Raw genomic sequence first — 17,346 nt, forward strand, 5'->3', positions numbered from 1 at the left:
ACCCTTTTTCTGAAGAAGGGTCTAGGCCCGAAACGTCAGCCTTCCTGCTCCTCTGATGCTGCTTGGCCTGCTGTGTTCATCCAGCTCTACACCTTGTTATCTCAGATTCTCCAGCATCTGCAGTTCCTACTATCTCTAGCCAGTAATGTCCTTGTCCCATGAATGAATAATAAAAAAAATCACTTTGTACCAAATCTGTGAATTAGATAGCTCTTTTAAAAAGCTGGTACAGGCCTGATCATAAAATCACTACAGCATGGGAGCAAATCATTCAGCCCATTGAGTTCACACTGTGTGAAGAGCATCCCACCCAGACCCAAACCCCATGCCATGTCCCTATGATTCCCATGGATGCTCCACCTAACCCACACATCTTTGCACTGTGGGAGGGCACCAGAGCACCTGGAGGAAACCCACACAGATGGGGAGAATGTGCAAACTCTGCACAGACATCACCTGAAGCTGGAATCAAACTTGGGTCTCTGCTGCCGTGAGCCACTGAGCCACCATGGCGCCTGTGATGGGCTGTATTTATTTTATTCTTTCATGAGACATGGACAGTTGTTGCCCAGCCCTAACTGCTCTTGAACTGAGTGGATTGATTGGCAATTTCAGAATGTACTCAAGGGTCAACAAATCACTATGGGTCTGGAGCCACATGTAGGCCAGACCTGGTAAAGGCAGCAGAATTCCTTGCCTAAAAGCTTTTAATGAATCGGAAGGATTTGTGACAACAATGGGTGATTGTTTCATGGTTATGTTTCATGTTCATCATCAAGACTAGTTTTAAATTCCATACCTTTCATTAATTGAATTTAGATTCAACCATCCGCTGTGTTGGGATTTGAACCTGTGCCTCCAAAGCATTAGCCTGGGTCTTTGGATTATGAAGTCCATGACAATGCCATTATGTAGCTGTCTCCCTTCATTGCCCTGCCCCACCCCTAAATGGCCATGCTCTGTGCTGTATCTTCTATGATTCCTGTTTTGTCTTTGAAAACAGATGCTCAATTGAATTGCCAAGGCCTGTTGTACTCTGCTGATGAGGAGTCATCAGTTTTCAGTTTGTGTAGCTGGTTTTAGTTTCTGGAAAGCTTTCAGGGGTTCAATGTGATTACCAACAAAACACTTTGCTTTGCTAGCTCCACATATGCAAAATCACATTGAGCCCCTATCTCTCCATCCACTCATGAACTGGTCTATTGATTCTGCAGTTTTCTGCCTCCTAAAACATGATTTCTAATTGGTCAATGCGGGTTTAATCTGATTATGAATTGGTCTACTATAGCCCATATTTCTGGGGATGTTTTAGCTCTTCACCTGTTAATTTTGGTGTGGTAAGTCTGTGTAGGACTTCATTCCCAATTGCATAGCAAGTCTTTAATGGCTTGTGTTTCTGCATTGAGAAACCGTAGTTTTGAATGCTATTTAAACATTTTAAATTCTGTTAGGAGGTCAGCTGTGTCCTGATTTTAAACTAGGAATTTTGTGGACATCCTGACAATATGCCTTTGACTTTCCTTGCTTCCAATTGATCCAACATGCATCCTCATCTCTCGCCTTTCTCAAGTAAGCTCCTGCCAACTGACTGTGTTTTCAACACTGTCTTTGGTACTGTGATGTCCAAAAATATTGAGGTTGTCTCGTGCACTCTAATGTGATTTGATATTTTGAATCAACCTGTTCAGATGTGCTTACCTCTGGAACAGATGGGGCTTGAACCCAGGCCATCAAGGCCAGAGGTTAGGGACACTACAACCAAGCCATAAAACCCTTCACCCCAGTGTAATTTAACGATGTTAAGTATGAGTTTCACCTGTAGGTTAGCTTGTTTGTTGACTGTTCAAGCACTCTAACCTCCATCAGCATGATTTTCCTCCTGCTGGTCACCAGCTGAAGGTAATGTTAATGGTCGAACAATCAATTACTCATCAGGGACTGATTATTCGATCATAATCATTAACATGACAAGGTCCAGGATTTGTAGGAATATAGGGAAATTAATTTAGTCTCGAGCCTGTTTTGATGCTGTTCAGGTGGACAATTGTTGATGTAAACAATCCAAGCGCACATTTGCCTTCCTTAATTCTGTAACCTTTAAATACCCAGGCCCAACAAAAGCCTATTGATCCCAATTTTGAGATTTTCAGTTAACCCTCCCAACTTTAACCGCTTTTTGAGGGAGAGAGTTCACAATAGGTGAGAGAGTGGAGTTTAATTTGAATAAATGTGAGGTTTTGGTTTTGGTAAAACAAACAAGGACAGGACTTGCGCAATTAAAAGAAGGACCTTGGTTAGTGCTGTAGCACAGAGAGACCTAAGGGTTCAAGTACATAATTCTTTGAAGTTTGCATCGCATGTAGACAGGGTGGTTAAGAAGGCATTTAATACGCTTGCCATCATTGCTCACACATTTGAGTTTAGGAGTTGGGATGTCATGTTGAGGTTGCACAGGATATTGGTGAGGCCTCTTCTAGAGTACTGTGTGTGGTTCTGGTTGCCCTGTTTTAGGAAAGATATTATCAAGCTCGGGAATGTTTCTAAAGGATTTACCGGCATGTTGCTGGGAATGGAGGGTTTGAGTTACAAGTAGAGGCCGGATAGGCTGGGACTGTTTTCACTGGAAGGTAAGTGGTTGAGGAGTGACCTTTACAGAGGTTTATAAAATCATGAGGGGCATAGAAAAAGTGAATGGCAGGTGACTTCTCCCTATGGTGGGGGATTTCAAGATTGGGGGCGTATTTTTAAGGTGAGAAGAGAAAGATTTAAAAACAACATTAGGGGCAATGTTTTCACAGAAAGTGGTTCATGTGTGAAATTAACTGTCAGAGGAAGTGGTGGATGTGGGTACAATTCAATGTTTAAAAGACATTTGGAAAAGTACATGAATAAGAAATATTTGGAGGGATATGGGCCAAGCGCAGGCAGGTGGGACTAATTTAGTTTGGGATTGTGGTTGGCATGGACTGGTTGGGCCGAAGGTCTGTTTCCAGACTCTGACTATAAAAGTACTTTTAGACATGCTTTGGTTGTGAAAGACACTCTACAGCTGCACGTTTGTTTATTCATCTCTCCTTCTTTCGACAAGTACAGCAGGAGGGTCAACCTGGAGTCACATGTTCAGGTCTCTGGGCTGAGGCTTGAACTTGATTTTCTGAACCAGGAGCAGGAGAGCAACTCATGGAATCATGGCTTAGGTCTGCGTGGGCACTAAATTGTGGATCAGAGGATGATTTTATTGGTCGGAAAATGTGGCTCTTTCTCTTACGTAGAAACACAGAAAACAGCTGGAATAGGCCATTCGGCCCTTCAAGCCTGCTCCACCATTCAGTAGGATTGTGGCTAATTATCCAGCTTTCCTATCTGTCCCCAATAATACATTTCCTCTTTGTCAATCAAAATTCGGACTCACTCAGCCTGTTCCCATTTTCTTCCCATGCCCTTTGATTCCTTCAGTCCTAAGAACTATGTTGAACTCCATCTTGAAAACATTTGATGTGTTGAATTGTCTGTTCTGGTAGGGAATTCCACAGGCTCACCACACTTAGGTAGTGCAGTCACCACACTTTGGGACTCAGTCCCTTTCCCAAGTATTCTCCAGCCATGGAGGAATAACAGCTCCTTGTACTTGTACAGTGTGAGGACCTGTCTGTGTGCAGTTTTGGCAATTGTGTTTCCTTTATTACAATAGGTAGAGAAGGCTACTCAGGCCCTTTTATCCAGCTGTCTCATTCTGTAAGATCATGGCTGATCTGACAGGGACTAGCTTTCCTATCTGTCCCCAATAATACTTTTCCTCTTTGTCAATCAAAATTCAGACTCACTCAGCCTTGATATGTTCAATACCCGCTGCTCACCGGGGAAGGGAATTCCAAATACTAATGACCCTCCAAGGGAAGAAATTTCTCCTCACCACCATCTTAATGGTTCACCCCTTGCTTCCCAGTTCCAGACTCCTCTCATGAAGGGAAACATCCCCTCATCATCTACTCTATTAAGCCCCTCAGAATCTTCCGTGTTTCAATAAGACCTTCAATTTTTCTATACTCCAATGAAAATATAGGCTCAGTTTTTCCTCATAAGACAAAGTACTTAATTGGGAACAAAAGCAGAAGTTGCTGGAAAAGCTCAGCAGGTTTGGTACGTGTGTGAAGCAAAAATCAGAGTTAACATTTCAGGGTGACCCCTCCTCAGAACTAGGTGATGGCCTAGTGGTATTATCACTGCATTGTCAACCCAGATATTATTCTGGGGACCTGTGTTCGAATCCTGCCATGGCAGATGGTGGAATTTGAATTCAATAAATATCTGGAATTAAGAATCTAATGATGACCATGAATCCATCGTCAATTGTTGGAAAAACCCATCTGGTTCACTGATGTCCTTTAGGGAAGGAAACTGCCATCCTTACCTGGTCTGGCCTACATGTGACTCCAGACCCACAGCAATGTGGTTGATTCTTAACTGCTCTCTGGGCAATTAGGGATGGGCAATAAATGCTGCCAAGCCAGCGACGCCTCATCCTGTGAGTGAATAAAAGGATTTGCAACATCTGCAGTTCTTTCAGTTTTTATAAAGTACTTAACTGGTTGTGGACTGCTTTGAGACATCCTGAGGAGTGATACAAATGTAGGTTCTCTTGGTTATGGCATTTATAGCATGCTTCCCCCAACTCTGCTCCCCTGCCCAACCACCACCTGTTTTCCCCCAAGACTCTCCTCCTACCAATTAGAAGACACAGATACTGCAGTTCAGCCTTTAAATGCATGAGAACACAGTCTTGGACTGACTTTTTGGTGGAATTTCCATTTCAGTCAGTTATCTCTATTCAATTCCAATGGCCCATCAGACCTTTGCTGGTGTTTTCAATTGGAGTCCCAGTGCTGTGTTCTCATCACCAAGGTATGCACTGGGAAGTCTGTGCCCTACCTAAGTAAAGGTCAATAAGGGAAAACATTGGGCAGGCTGTAGCCTGCTGACAATGTGCAATGTTGGAGCAGATTCAGACAGGAGATTGAGCGTCCAGTGTAAAGTTTGAACAGTGAGGGATAATTCTTGTGTGAAGCAAGCTGAACAAAAGCTCTGCTGAACACACTGAGCCTGAGATTCTCTGATGGCCCCAAACTAAATTTTAACAGCAGTTGATTTATTTTCAATCTTTTCCAGAAAGCCAAGACTGCAAATAAAACAAGAGTTTGTGAACCAAGTGTATTCAGTCTGTTGGCCTCTGGATTTGTTAAAATAAAGCTTTCCTCTGTGTCTTTGGTTTGAATGTAAGCTGTAACTGAACCTATAGTAAAGGGAGGTTACTTGAGTTAAGCTTCGGCAGTTAGTTTCATTTACAAGCATAGGATTTGTTCTGATTCTACCATTGAAATGAATCTTACATTAAGGTTTAAATAAACCCCCTCAAAGGGTGAGGTATTCAGAGGCAATAAAATCAGGTTGGACCATTGCTCGTGTGCAAATACATGAGGCATTTGTTTAAATCTATCTTCACAGAAGTGTTTCCTTTCTTTCCTGCTGGGGTGTGAGTTTAGTTACTAAGATCAGCATTTATCGCCCATCCCCAGTTACCCTTGATTTGTTGTGTCACCATAGTCTTATCAGACTGCTCTCTCATTACAGAGAGAGAGAGACAACTGCTGTGGTGATTTAACCTGAGAGCCAGCATATCTCGGGTGAGGGGAGAGGTTGAGAAGGAGAGTCCTTCCAAGGTAACCTCAGCCAGGGTGGGAATTGAACCCTTGCTGCCAGGGCCAAGTGAACCATGTTGTAGTCCATGTGGTGTAAGTGCACCCCACGATGCTGTTAGGAATAAGGTCTTTTACTATGTGACTCCAGTCCCAGACCCACAGCAATGTTAATGACTCTCAGCCAATTTCTGCTGGAGCTCGGTAAGCCACTTAGTTGTACCTTAGAGGCAATTAAGGATGGACAATAAATGCTGTCCTTTCCAGCAATGCTCACATGTTATGAATGAGTAACAACAAAAAATGTCACTAATATGGTTTTCTGCACCACTCTTCTCCGAGTGATCTTGTTACCTTTCAAATTCAGATCTTAAACTCTTTGGTTAATCATCCATTACTGTCTTTGGTATCGCCAATGTCTCAGATACAACTTAGTCATTCTGATCAAGCTATTACCATATGGCTTCTACAGGCAGAATTGTGAATTGATGCAACACAGACGGAGGCTATTTGGTTAGTTCTTAATTCCCCCGAGCTTTCCCCATTGGGTTGATAGAAAGTAGCTGTTCCCTTAGTTGAAGGGTCAATAACAAAGTGGCATAATTTTCAGGTGAAAGGCAGAAGGGAGATTTGGAAAAAAAGCATTGTTCAACCGGAGGGTGGTGGGGGCCTAGAACGCACTGCCTGGGAGTGTAGTTGAGATGGGAAACCTCACGACCTTTAAAATATTCTTCGATGAGCACTTGAAACGTCATTGCATTCAATGCTACAAGCATAGAGTAGGAAAGTGGGACGTGTGTAGATTTAGAATAGTTTTTTGTCAGTACAGACACGATGGGCCAAAGAGCCTCTTCTGTATTGTATCATTGTATGATTCCTGGATAGCTTTCCCCTCCAAACACCAATCCAATTTTATCTGTAAGTTGTAATTAAATCTGTTTTCAGCATCTGTTTGGGTGATGTTGTGTTCTGGATCATGTAGACTTTCTGTATAAAAGTGTTTTCCTTGTGTTGATTTTCCCGGAGTGAGCAGAACCTCTGACACTCCTGTTTCTATCTGTCAGCCAGGGCTCCCTGATTGGACCAGGTTAACAGCCCCAATCAGGGAGCTCAAATTCTATGAGGTCTACCAGGCTGATCTCATTACAATCACTGCACCAGTCAACTGGGTTGCTTTGCCCTGGATGGTATTGAGCTGCTGTGTGCTAGTGCTACACTCAGCCAGGCAAGCAAAAAAAGTGAGTGTTACACTGTTAGTGTTACATGTTCATGTATAGTTACACTCAGAGGCCACATGATTATATGTACAGGTTAATTGAATTGTAAGTATTTTAATTGATATTTGTGCTGATAAATGTGAACAAAATTGCACCAGAATAATTATTTTGGGTACAGTGGCAATGTCACTGGATTACTAATGCAAAAACCCAGGTTAATTTTCTAGAAACTTGGATTCAAATCCCACCACGGCAGCTGGTCGAATTTAAATTCAATTAATAAAATTGGAATGAGCAGCTAATTTCAGTCATGGTTATCATGGCACACATTATCGATTATGATTAAAACTCACTTTGTTCACAAATGCCTTTGAGGGAAGGACATGTACTTTGGCTTTTGTACTGAGCCTCCACACCATCCGTTCCGTCTGCTCCTCCTCTGTCGAAAGCATAAAAATGCCCGTTTTCCAATCACTTTCAGTTTGGAAGAAGAGTCATTGTCAGACTTGAAACGTTAACTGTTTCTCTCTCCACGAATGCTGCCAGGCCTGCTGAATTTCTCCAGCATTTTCGGTGTTTGTTTCTGCTGTCCAAAGCTAATCTGGCCTATGTGTGAATGCAGCCACACAGCACTGTGGTCAACCCTTAGCCTTTCACCTGGTCAAGTAAGGCATTCAGTTCAGGAGAAATTTGGTGATGGATGACAAATGATAGCCTTTCCAGCAATGTTCACATCCCACTAAAGAAAACAGAAAGCACACGTGCACTAATATGTGTACTTGTACAAAATTATTGACGTAATTGTGCACAAACCTGGAGTTTTCAAATTCTGGGAAATTGCTTCCATTGTGGGCAAAATTGCAACCAGAGTTTATTGATCCATAGATCAATTTTCATCACAGCTCCATGGTTTTTGACAGATTTGGCAATATTTTGGATTTCTGCACCACATTTGGCAGACTAAAACATCCCAAACCATTTCGCAGAAGTGTTATCGAACACAATGTGGCATGAAGCAACGTAAAAAATTAACACAGGTGATCCAAATATCTTGCTAGAGGTGTAGAGAGGAGCTTACAGCCAATGGAGCAAGTCTACCAGTGGGAAATAGTTGAGAAAAGGGATGGACAGAGATTAGAAGGTTACAATGTGGGGGGACGTTTCAGGAAAATGCAGGGGCAAGGCTGATCAGTGGATAAGAGACTAAGAATGATAAATTTGTTGCTGTTGGTGAACAGGACTTAGTGAGAGTTGGGTGGGCCTGCATTGTGAAGGAATCAGTCCTGTTCCCTGGTGGTATGTTTTCCAGTCGTAACTGATGTGACTATGCTTCTGCTATCCGTTATAACGTAAGAAACTTGTGCGGACAGTATGGTATTGAAGAATTTATTACAGCTAGCTATGATATATAAATGTTACATTAAAAGATACATAAGTGTTTGGGCTGCCATAGGTCTACATTAGAACAGTAAGCTTCAAGTGACATGTCATGCTTCAAGTGGTCGGAGGCAAGATGGAGCATGATTCCTTCATACTGTCAGGTTATGTGCTATGGCAGTGATGGTGTCATGAACATGCCTCTTAACTGTATACTGGCATTCTGACTATGAGACAGAACATACCCACCTCAGCTCAGTCAGTGAGAGACCAGCCCTGAATCCCAGCTGTTTTGCTTTTTGTGGAAGTTTGTGTGTGTGTACAATGTGATAAATGGCTAGATCATCTCTCTCTGTGATGTAAGTTTGGGAATAAGGCCCCACTACACAGAAAAGAACACCCCTGCTCTCTTCAAACAGTCCTGCAGAAATATTTGCATTTACCTGAGAGGACAAAAGGTCCTTGAATTGATGGGGCTCATCTGAAAGTTAGCTCCTTTCATAGTGGCACACTCCCTTAGTACTGACCTTTTGACAGTGTGGCACTCCCTCAGCCCCGACCCTCCTACAGTGCAATAACACTGCACCCTGCACCCTCACACAGTCTCCACTCCTCAAAATTCTCTCTAAGATGTGTGAGCATATATGAGTTAGTAACAATCTGGAATGGTAATAAGCAGGGTTAAGAAGCAGCCTGTTTGTGTGGAATCTGTGCTGTCTGAAGGTTGCTGAAATGTTGCTTGTTTCTGCTCAGGGATCAGCTCAGTGACTACCCTCAGAAACCGCCTTGTTCACATCATTGAGAACCTAACATGCGTTGTGATATCAAAACCTTTTGAGCTGCAACAAGGAAATTAGCTTCCGTGTCCCCACAGGATTGTTAAGTTAAATAGTATGGAGGAACCAGTCTGAAAGAGTGCAGGAATTGAACGAGGTCCATAATGTGTAACATTCCCACTCTGATCAGGGGCTCCTCTTCAGAAACCTGCTTGATTTGGCATTGCAATACTGAGGGAGCGCGGCACTGTTATTCAGCAGGGGAATTGAGGGAGAAGTCATGGGAATGAATCAGGGTTTGGGAATTAATTTATAGGGAGAAAGCTGGAATGTGCAGCAATAAATTGGGAAGTTTGTTCAACAAACTACCGCATTAGGCTGAATGGCCTCCTCCTGTGCTTTAATTATACACTGCCCCTCTGGGAGTTTCAGAATCACGAGTCAGAACCCTAAAGTACAGTGGACATTTTTTCAATTTGTAATTCCAAAACACATTTTTTAAAAGAGGGCTGCAGATGTAAATTATGTGGCTATCTGAAGACAGTAAGAGACCCACAGAATTTCACATCTAAAGATGCCAAGTGAACTTCAACCAACAATCCTCAAATGAGAAACAAGCCAAGTCAGAGCAGACTGCGCTGTGATCCCTAACAGCTACAACAATAATGAGAGGCTGATGACCCTAACCCCCAAATCAACAGCAACCCAGATTATGCCCCACACATAGAGACGTTTTACATTTTTCCCTTTGGCAAATACATAAGGGCTGAGGTTAAAAAACCAGTTTCAACTCTATTTGTGCACCAGTGGGGCTGATGTTCTTGTGTAAGTACATGTGTTAGGTCTCGGTTGAGGAACTTCTCCCCAGTCACCCCGTTTTGCGGGTAAAAGGTTTTCTCTCCTCTCTCTCGCTGTGAGTCCAAAGTCACACGACACCGCGTCATAGTCTGACAGGTTTAGCTGAAATCACAAGCTTTTGGAGCACCGCTCCTTCACCTGACAAAGGAGCAGTGCTCCAAAAGCTTGTGATTTCAAATAAACCTGTTGGGCTGTAACCTGGTATCCTGTGACTTCTGATAATGTCATCCCAGTCCAACACCGGCATCTCTGCATCATGAGTGATGGAGGACAACTTACTAGTAAGCCAGACAAAAAAAAGGAAGCAGTCAAAAGGCCTTTCTCTGCCCCTGAATGCTGGAATTCAGTTATGTTTAAAAGGAATTGGAAGAATAGAACCTCAACCAACCTGTAAAACGAAGAATCTTGAAATCAGCGGCCCACTACCAATGTCAATGCTAACATTCTTCTACATTTAACATTTAACATTTAACTATCAGCACTTCACAAACAATTCAGAGTCTGATGAGTTTTTTTTAATACTTTTATCCTTTTGACCTCATCTCTCATTTCTAATCTGTCCGTGTTGCATTATTAATTCCTCGCACATGGTCATTAATAAATTCACTCTTTGTTGACTTGAGAAAGCTTCATTTGAGTCTGGGAGAAAGATAAGGGGTCCATGTTTAAATTAACCTTGTTGTGACCAACCAAGGGATTAAATGAATGATGAAGGGGTCTGGTAGTTCATCCCTCCTCACCTCTGGAGCTTAACAATTTGGGGAATCCTGCCTGGAACTATAATAAACTAAGGGAACCTCTCCTGAGGGCTTAACATAACAGTACAGAATTCCTTTTATGCTCTCTCAGTACCATTCCTCTGACAGTGCAGTAAACTTCAGTACTGACCCTCTGATAGTGCAGTACTTCCTCAATACTACCCCTCTGCCAGTGCTGCGCTCCTTTCATATCATTGCTCCAATAGTGTAGTGTTCCCTCAGTAATATTTCTCCAACAGTGCAGCACTCCCTCGGTAACATCCCTCTGATAGTGCAGCAGTCCCTCGGTAACATCCCTCTGACAGTGTAGCCATCCCCCCTCCCTCTCCCCAGCTGGAAGCCCAGTGGTTCTTTTGACTTACAGGGAGAACTAAATACTTGTCAAAAAAATTCTATTGGACTTGCCTGCAGCTCTTTTGTTTAAACAGTAACCACACTGTGATCACCAGGTGATCAGGCTTCACTTCTCTGACATCATTATGTTTTTGTATTCTTTTTCAGGTCGTTTAGTAAACAGAGAGCTGCAATTGAGAAGGAATATGGTCAGGTAAGGAGCGATACCAGGGCTAAACCAACAAAGCTCATGAGAGCCACATGAAGTAAGAGGCAAGGTAGAAAAGGATAAGATATTTTCAAAAGCATAGAGTCATAGAATCCCTAAATGTGGAAGCAGGCCATTCAGCCCATCAAGTCCACACCAACCCTCCAAAGAGCATCCCACCCAGACCCACCCGTGTACCGCCCATGGCCAATCCACATCTTTGGACTGTGGGAGGAAACCAGAGCACCCAGAGAAAACCCACACACACACACAGGGAGAATGTACAAACTCCACACAGTCACCCGAGGGTGGAATCGAACCTCGGTCCCTAGCGCTGTGAGGCAGCAGTGCTAACCACTGAGCCGCTTGATGCTTGACCCTTTTGTTTAGACATCCCCGTCTCTCACTTATCCATCCCAAGTTGACTTTGATTGACCCTAGTGGGTTAACTTGACAACCAGTTGACAGATAACACAGTATGGAGCTGGAGGAACACAGCAGGCCAGGCAGCATCAGAGGAGCAGGAAAGCTGACGTTTCGGGTCAGGACCCTTCTTCAGAAAATCAGTTGACATCTTTTTTATCCTGCAGTACAAATTATTATGATTCTTTGGAATTTGGCGCTGTTGTGTTTGTCCTGATGAGTGCTCGGAATGAAGGTTTTGATAATGTGGGTAGAATCTTCCCAGCCCCTGAATGACATGGGCTATGGAGAGCAAGGTAGCAAAATCACATGGTTGCCTAACAAGGGGCTTGTCAATGTCAGGAACAAAAAGTCACGTTTTCCAACTAATGTTGAATGGTGAGACAAGGTTCTTGCTAGTGAGTGGTGAGAGAGGCCTATTCGCATGCGTTAGCATAGATCAACATTACTACGCCATCTCACCTCTTTGGCACGTACCGTCCCAATCTCCTCCTCGCTGGATAAAAAAAACTAGATGGTGATAATTCCCAAACGGCAATCCTAGTGGTAACCTGGTAACTCTAGCTCACCTCTAGCGCCTCCAGCCCTCCATGTTAGACACCAACATCTCAGCGCACACTCCACAGGCAGTGACTGCACGCAACACCCTTCCATCCTACCACCCGCCAGGACCTCCGGTTCCCCATTGGCATAGCCCGGGTGCCAATTGTCCTCTGTCAGACATGTATGAGGCAACTGACGGGAGATGTGCCAGGCAACTGCAGTTTGCCAGCATTTGATCAGGTGCTGGGCTGGTCTTTAAAGGTGGTACCGGTGCCAGGAATCCTGGGAGGTACTACCAGTGGTGAATACTTCCACCATCGTGAGCGGGAGTGGGACGTCATACGGGCACGGTCCACGGGTAATGAGTTGAGCTTGGAAAGAGTAAACTGTTTAAACCTCTGTGAAACTTGCCAAAATTAACACTTTGCCATTTCCTCTAAAGTTCAGCCCCGCATTTCTCTCTTCAGCAAGATTTGGGACCTGTACTACCAAGCAACTAATTGCCTTTGGAATTGACCCTTTATTCCATGTGCATGGTCCACTTCAATGTGCATCCCTTAGCCTATTCTATCCTTAATTGTAACTAGCTCATTGTTAATTTATGTCCGAAGTGTATTGTGGGGACATTATATCAGATGAAGTGATGAAGTGTGGATCTCCCTCCACAAAACTGCCGGCTCAATTAATAAACGTAAATCTGAGATTGATCGAGGTCTGTTGAGCCAGGGTATTCAGGGATATGGATTTAGGAACAGTGAATGAATAGAGATCAGCTATGATCTCATGGAATGCTTGGGACTGAATGGCCTCCTCCTGTTCCCTTTATTTGAGGGAACTGTTCACACAGTGCATAGGCATCAGTGTGCAACCCTGGTAGTTGTTCTTAGTGTCCAAGCCCATTTGCAAGAGTATTTTCCAAAGATTTAGTTGTCCGCCAAGTCCCTTTGCATCCTCTTGTCCTATTCTCTCCAGCAGAACCTCTAGCTGATAATCCACTCTCTGATTCCACATCCAATCTCCCCAGTGCTCCACCGCTGACATCACCTGGTAATCCCCAGCCTGGGAACTGAACTCCTGGCATTCTGCACTCTGGGGAAACTGGTCAATATTGGGATCCACTCTTTTCCAGCTGCATACTCAGTAACCTGTAACCTCACATACTACATTACCCTTCATGTCACACTCGCTCAATCCTCTATATTAGTCCACCCTCCATTTATCATCATAGAATCCCTACAGTGTGGAAACAGGCCCTTTGGCCCAACATGTCTACAGCTACCCACACAGCATCCCACTCAGACCCATCCCTCTAATTTACACGTGCCTGAACACTATGGGCAGTTTAGCACAGCCAATCCACTTAACCTGCACATCTTTGGACTGTGGGAGGAAACCAGAGCACCCAAAGGAAATCCATACAGACACGGGGAGAATGTGCAAACTCCACACAGACAGTCATCTAAGGACAGAATCAAACCCGTGTCCCTGGCACTGTGAGGCAGCAGTGCTAACAACTGAACCACCATGCCGCTCTCAGTCTCTCGTGCTTGCTCCATTGCTTACTGTCAATGTCTTGCTTGGGCGTTTATCACTTCAGTTTACACAAGGTTTCATACTCTTCCTTAAACCCAACTTGTAACCAGAATCTGAACAGTGTACGATGCACTCAAGGAGCTTCCAGATGAATTTGAATGGAAGCTAACAGTAGGAGCAAACAACCTTTCCCTTCTAAAGAAGTTGCAGAATTTGTTTAATCACATCTCTGCTGTCTGTGACAAGAATTCTTTTCACTGACGAATGTGAGAGGTTACTGGGTCAGGGTGATCCTGCCATGCCGCTTCAAGTGGACCCAGGTTTTGTAGGATATATAGCATGGGGCCATTCAGCTATACAAGGTGCTGGTGAGACCACATCTGGAGTCCTGTGAGCAAATTAGGTCCTTTTTATTTAAGGAAAGGTATCCTTTCACTGGAGGCAGTTCAGAGAAGTTTCATTGGGATGATGACAAGGTGTAGAGCTGGATGAACACAGCAGGCCAAGCAGCATCATTCTCCAGCATCTGCAGTTCCTACTATCTCTCATTGGGATGATGCCTGGTATGGCAGGATTGTCTTATAAACAAAAGTTAAACAGGTTGGGACTCTACTCACTGGAGTTTAGAAGAATGAGAGGTGAACTCATTGAAATATATAGGATTCTGAAGGGGCTTGACAAGGTAAATGCTGAGAGGGTGTTTCCCTTCATGGGAAAGTCCAGCACCAGAGGGAGTAATCTTGGAATAAAGGGGCACCAATTTAAGACTGAGATGAGGAGGAATTTCTTCTCTCTGAGGGTTGGAACTCCTTGCCACAGAGAGCTGTGGGAGCAGAGTCCTTGTGTACGTTTAAGGCGGAGATAGATCCTAGTTCAGTAGAGAAATCAACGGTTATGAGGAAAGGGCAGCAAAATGGACCTGAGGAACGTTATATCAGACATGAACATATTGAATGGCAGAGTAGGCTTGAGGGGCCGAACAGCCTAGTCCTATTCCTATTTCTTGTGGTTTTATCAGCATACCTCTCTGCATGAATAAATTCCTTCTGATTTCCCCTTTCCCCTTACAGCAAAGAAGGTGTGTCACTACCTGCATGACTGAAAGTCCCTAATCTCTGAAATCATTTGGCTGCTTTGTGCACTATCCGGCTCAGAACATAGCAACAGCAGTAGGTCACTTAGACACGGACAACTGCATATGAAAAGGGTTCAGAGTCAGGCAGGGCATGAGAGTGAAGCTGTAAATGGAGGAACAAATGGGAATTTTTTTCCCCCTCTCAGTGTATCGTTAGCATTTGGAATGCTTTTTCTCAGACAGCAGTGGAGGTGGGTTGGTTGAATATATTTAAGGAGGTGAGAGACAGATCCTTGACTGACAATGCAAGCAAGGATATTTATCAAATGGCAGAGCACAATTGGATGGTCGAATGCTTTTGGAATAGTGTGGGGATCGAGAAGAGGGTTGGAGTGAGGGAGGCAATGGAAAGTAGGGTTGGGAAGGGAGATGCAGGATGGTCACTTAGAAACAGAGGAGGGGGGCAGTGGAAGGACTTCTCAGGCCAGGACTGGGCCTCTGCTTTCCTGCCTCTAGCGACTCCTACTCCAATTGTTTCTCTTTACTTTTGGCCCGAACAGGAGTTGCGTTTCTGAGAATTCTTGGCTGGAGAGATCTATAAATAGGTCTCGGCTTCACTCGCACTATAAGGTCTGTACCCAGTAATGGACATTGGAGACCTGGATGTCAGCCACAATCTGCATTGTAAATTATGGGCGCCTTCTGAATCTAAATGGAACCTTCTGAATGTTGAGGAGGGGGAAAGGTCAGCTTCTGATCATTTCCCAGTGACTTCCCTGGAAAATTTGCATGTCCATTTGATGTATTTTTAAACTTGGAACGTAGTCACTACGTGAGCTACATTTCATTAAGTGCCTCTCCAGCGTGTTTGCAAAACAAAAAATTTGACAAGCTTTGTTGATATTGAGTAGGGGTGATGTCACCTTTTTATTCATTCACACTGCCTGGTTTTAAGGAAGTTGTTGAGTAATCAGACATTTGACTCTGTCCCATGGCAAAAGGCCAGGAACTGAGCAATCAGGCAATGGTTCCTCGACCAGTCTCCACAGTTTGCCATTTGAAATTCTGAGTCAGCAGTTCATAATGGCAGGCTGCTTTAAAATAATGGAGAACTTGAGGGAGTTGGGGGCTGGGGTAGAAAGCAGAGAAGACCTTTCAATTTGTGGGAGAGATCAAAACAAAGGGGCACAAATTATTAATATTTATTGATTCTTCTGTAGGATATCAATGTCAAGGGCAGCATTTATTATCGATGCTCTTATTGCCCTTGGACTGAGTGGATCGCTAGGCCATTTTAGAGGGCAGTTAAAGGTCAACCATATTGCTGTGTGCCTGGAGTCACATGTAGGCCAGATTGGGTAAGGGCGGCAGACTCCCTTGCCTGAAGGAGCCAGATGGGTTTTTATCCCAATCAAATAATAGTTTCACGGTCACCATTACTAGCTTTATCTTCCGAATTTATTAATTGAATATAAATTCCACCAGTTGCTGTGTTGCATTGTGATCCTGAGGCCTGCAGAGCATTAGCTCGGGCCTTTAGATTACTCCTTCAGTGACAATACCACTGCGCCATCATTCCCCTCAAAATATAAACAAAAAACAGTCACTAATAAATCCTTTAAGGAACTCCGAAGTGACCTCTTTCACCAGAGAGTGGTGAGAATGTGGCACCCCCTACCACAAGAAGTGGTCGAGGCGAATAGTATAGATGCATATAAGGGGAAGTGAAATAAATATAAATAAATAAAGGAATAGAGGAAACATTGGAACACACTGCTTAAGAGTAGTGTGTGGAAATATTCAATGAAAGCTTTCAAAAGAGCATTGGATAGTTATTTGCAGAGAAAATGTTTTCAGGGCCACAGGAAGATAAAGTAGGGAAGTGAGACCAGTTGTGTTGTTGTACTTGGAGAGCTGGCAAGGTCACAACGGCTGATGGCCTCCCCTTCTTTGCTATAACCATTCCATGAATGAGAATGGGACTATCACAACCAGCTGTGTTCACAAATCTTTTGTTATTGATTCTGGGTGCCTTTCAGAATGCATTATTAACATATCTTCTTGACCCACAACAGTTTACATGAAGCTGGGGTTGCCCTGGAATTGTTAGTTGGGTTATGTCAAGGCAAAAAGCCCAGCAGTGGAGCAAGGTGGGATGTGCTATTGTCCTGTATTAATACAAAGCCTCAAGGATCATCTGCCTTCACTGCTTTGCTGTCTTCTGTACTGACTCTTATTGTGTCTTGGAGAAGTTTGAGGCCTGTTTAGGTGGGTCTCTACCATGACATGCTAGGCTGCACAGAGACACAGAGCTAGATACCAACCCTGGTTAGACATATTGCTGGACGTCCCATCATTATATGCCTAAACGCCTCTTTCAGTCAAAATCTTTTCTCTCCCACATGTCCAAATCTTATTAACAAATAATAAGCAAAGCAGATTAATGGAAATAATAAACTTCTTTAAAAGCCTCTATGATTTTCTTTCTGAATCTTTGGCCACTGCAGCATCCTGGAGATGAATTTCTAGAGATTTTTGCAGGGTTGGCAACA

At 43.7% G+C, this 17,346-nt stretch overlaps 1 protein-coding gene across 1 annotated transcript in view; it reads left to right on the top strand.

The window, feature by feature from the left end:
* LOC109916809 (F-BAR and double SH3 domains protein 2-like) overlaps positions 1-17,346 on the top strand; it is a 64,345-nt gene that overhangs the window by 6,085 nt on the left and 40,914 nt on the right. The window contains exon 3 of the mRNA XM_048603480.1: positions 11,181-11,244. Coding sequence (XP_048459437.1) covers positions 11,181-11,244 — 64 coding nt within the window. The remainder of the gene's footprint in view (positions 1-11,180; positions 11,245-17,346) is intronic.

The sequence above is a fragment of the Rhincodon typus genome, chromosome 12, assembly GCF_021869965.1.
Source record: "Rhincodon typus isolate 14 chromosome 12, sRhiTyp1.1, whole genome shotgun sequence".
Classification (NCBI taxonomy): Eukaryota; Metazoa; Chordata; class Chondrichthyes; order Orectolobiformes; family Rhincodontidae; genus Rhincodon; species Rhincodon typus.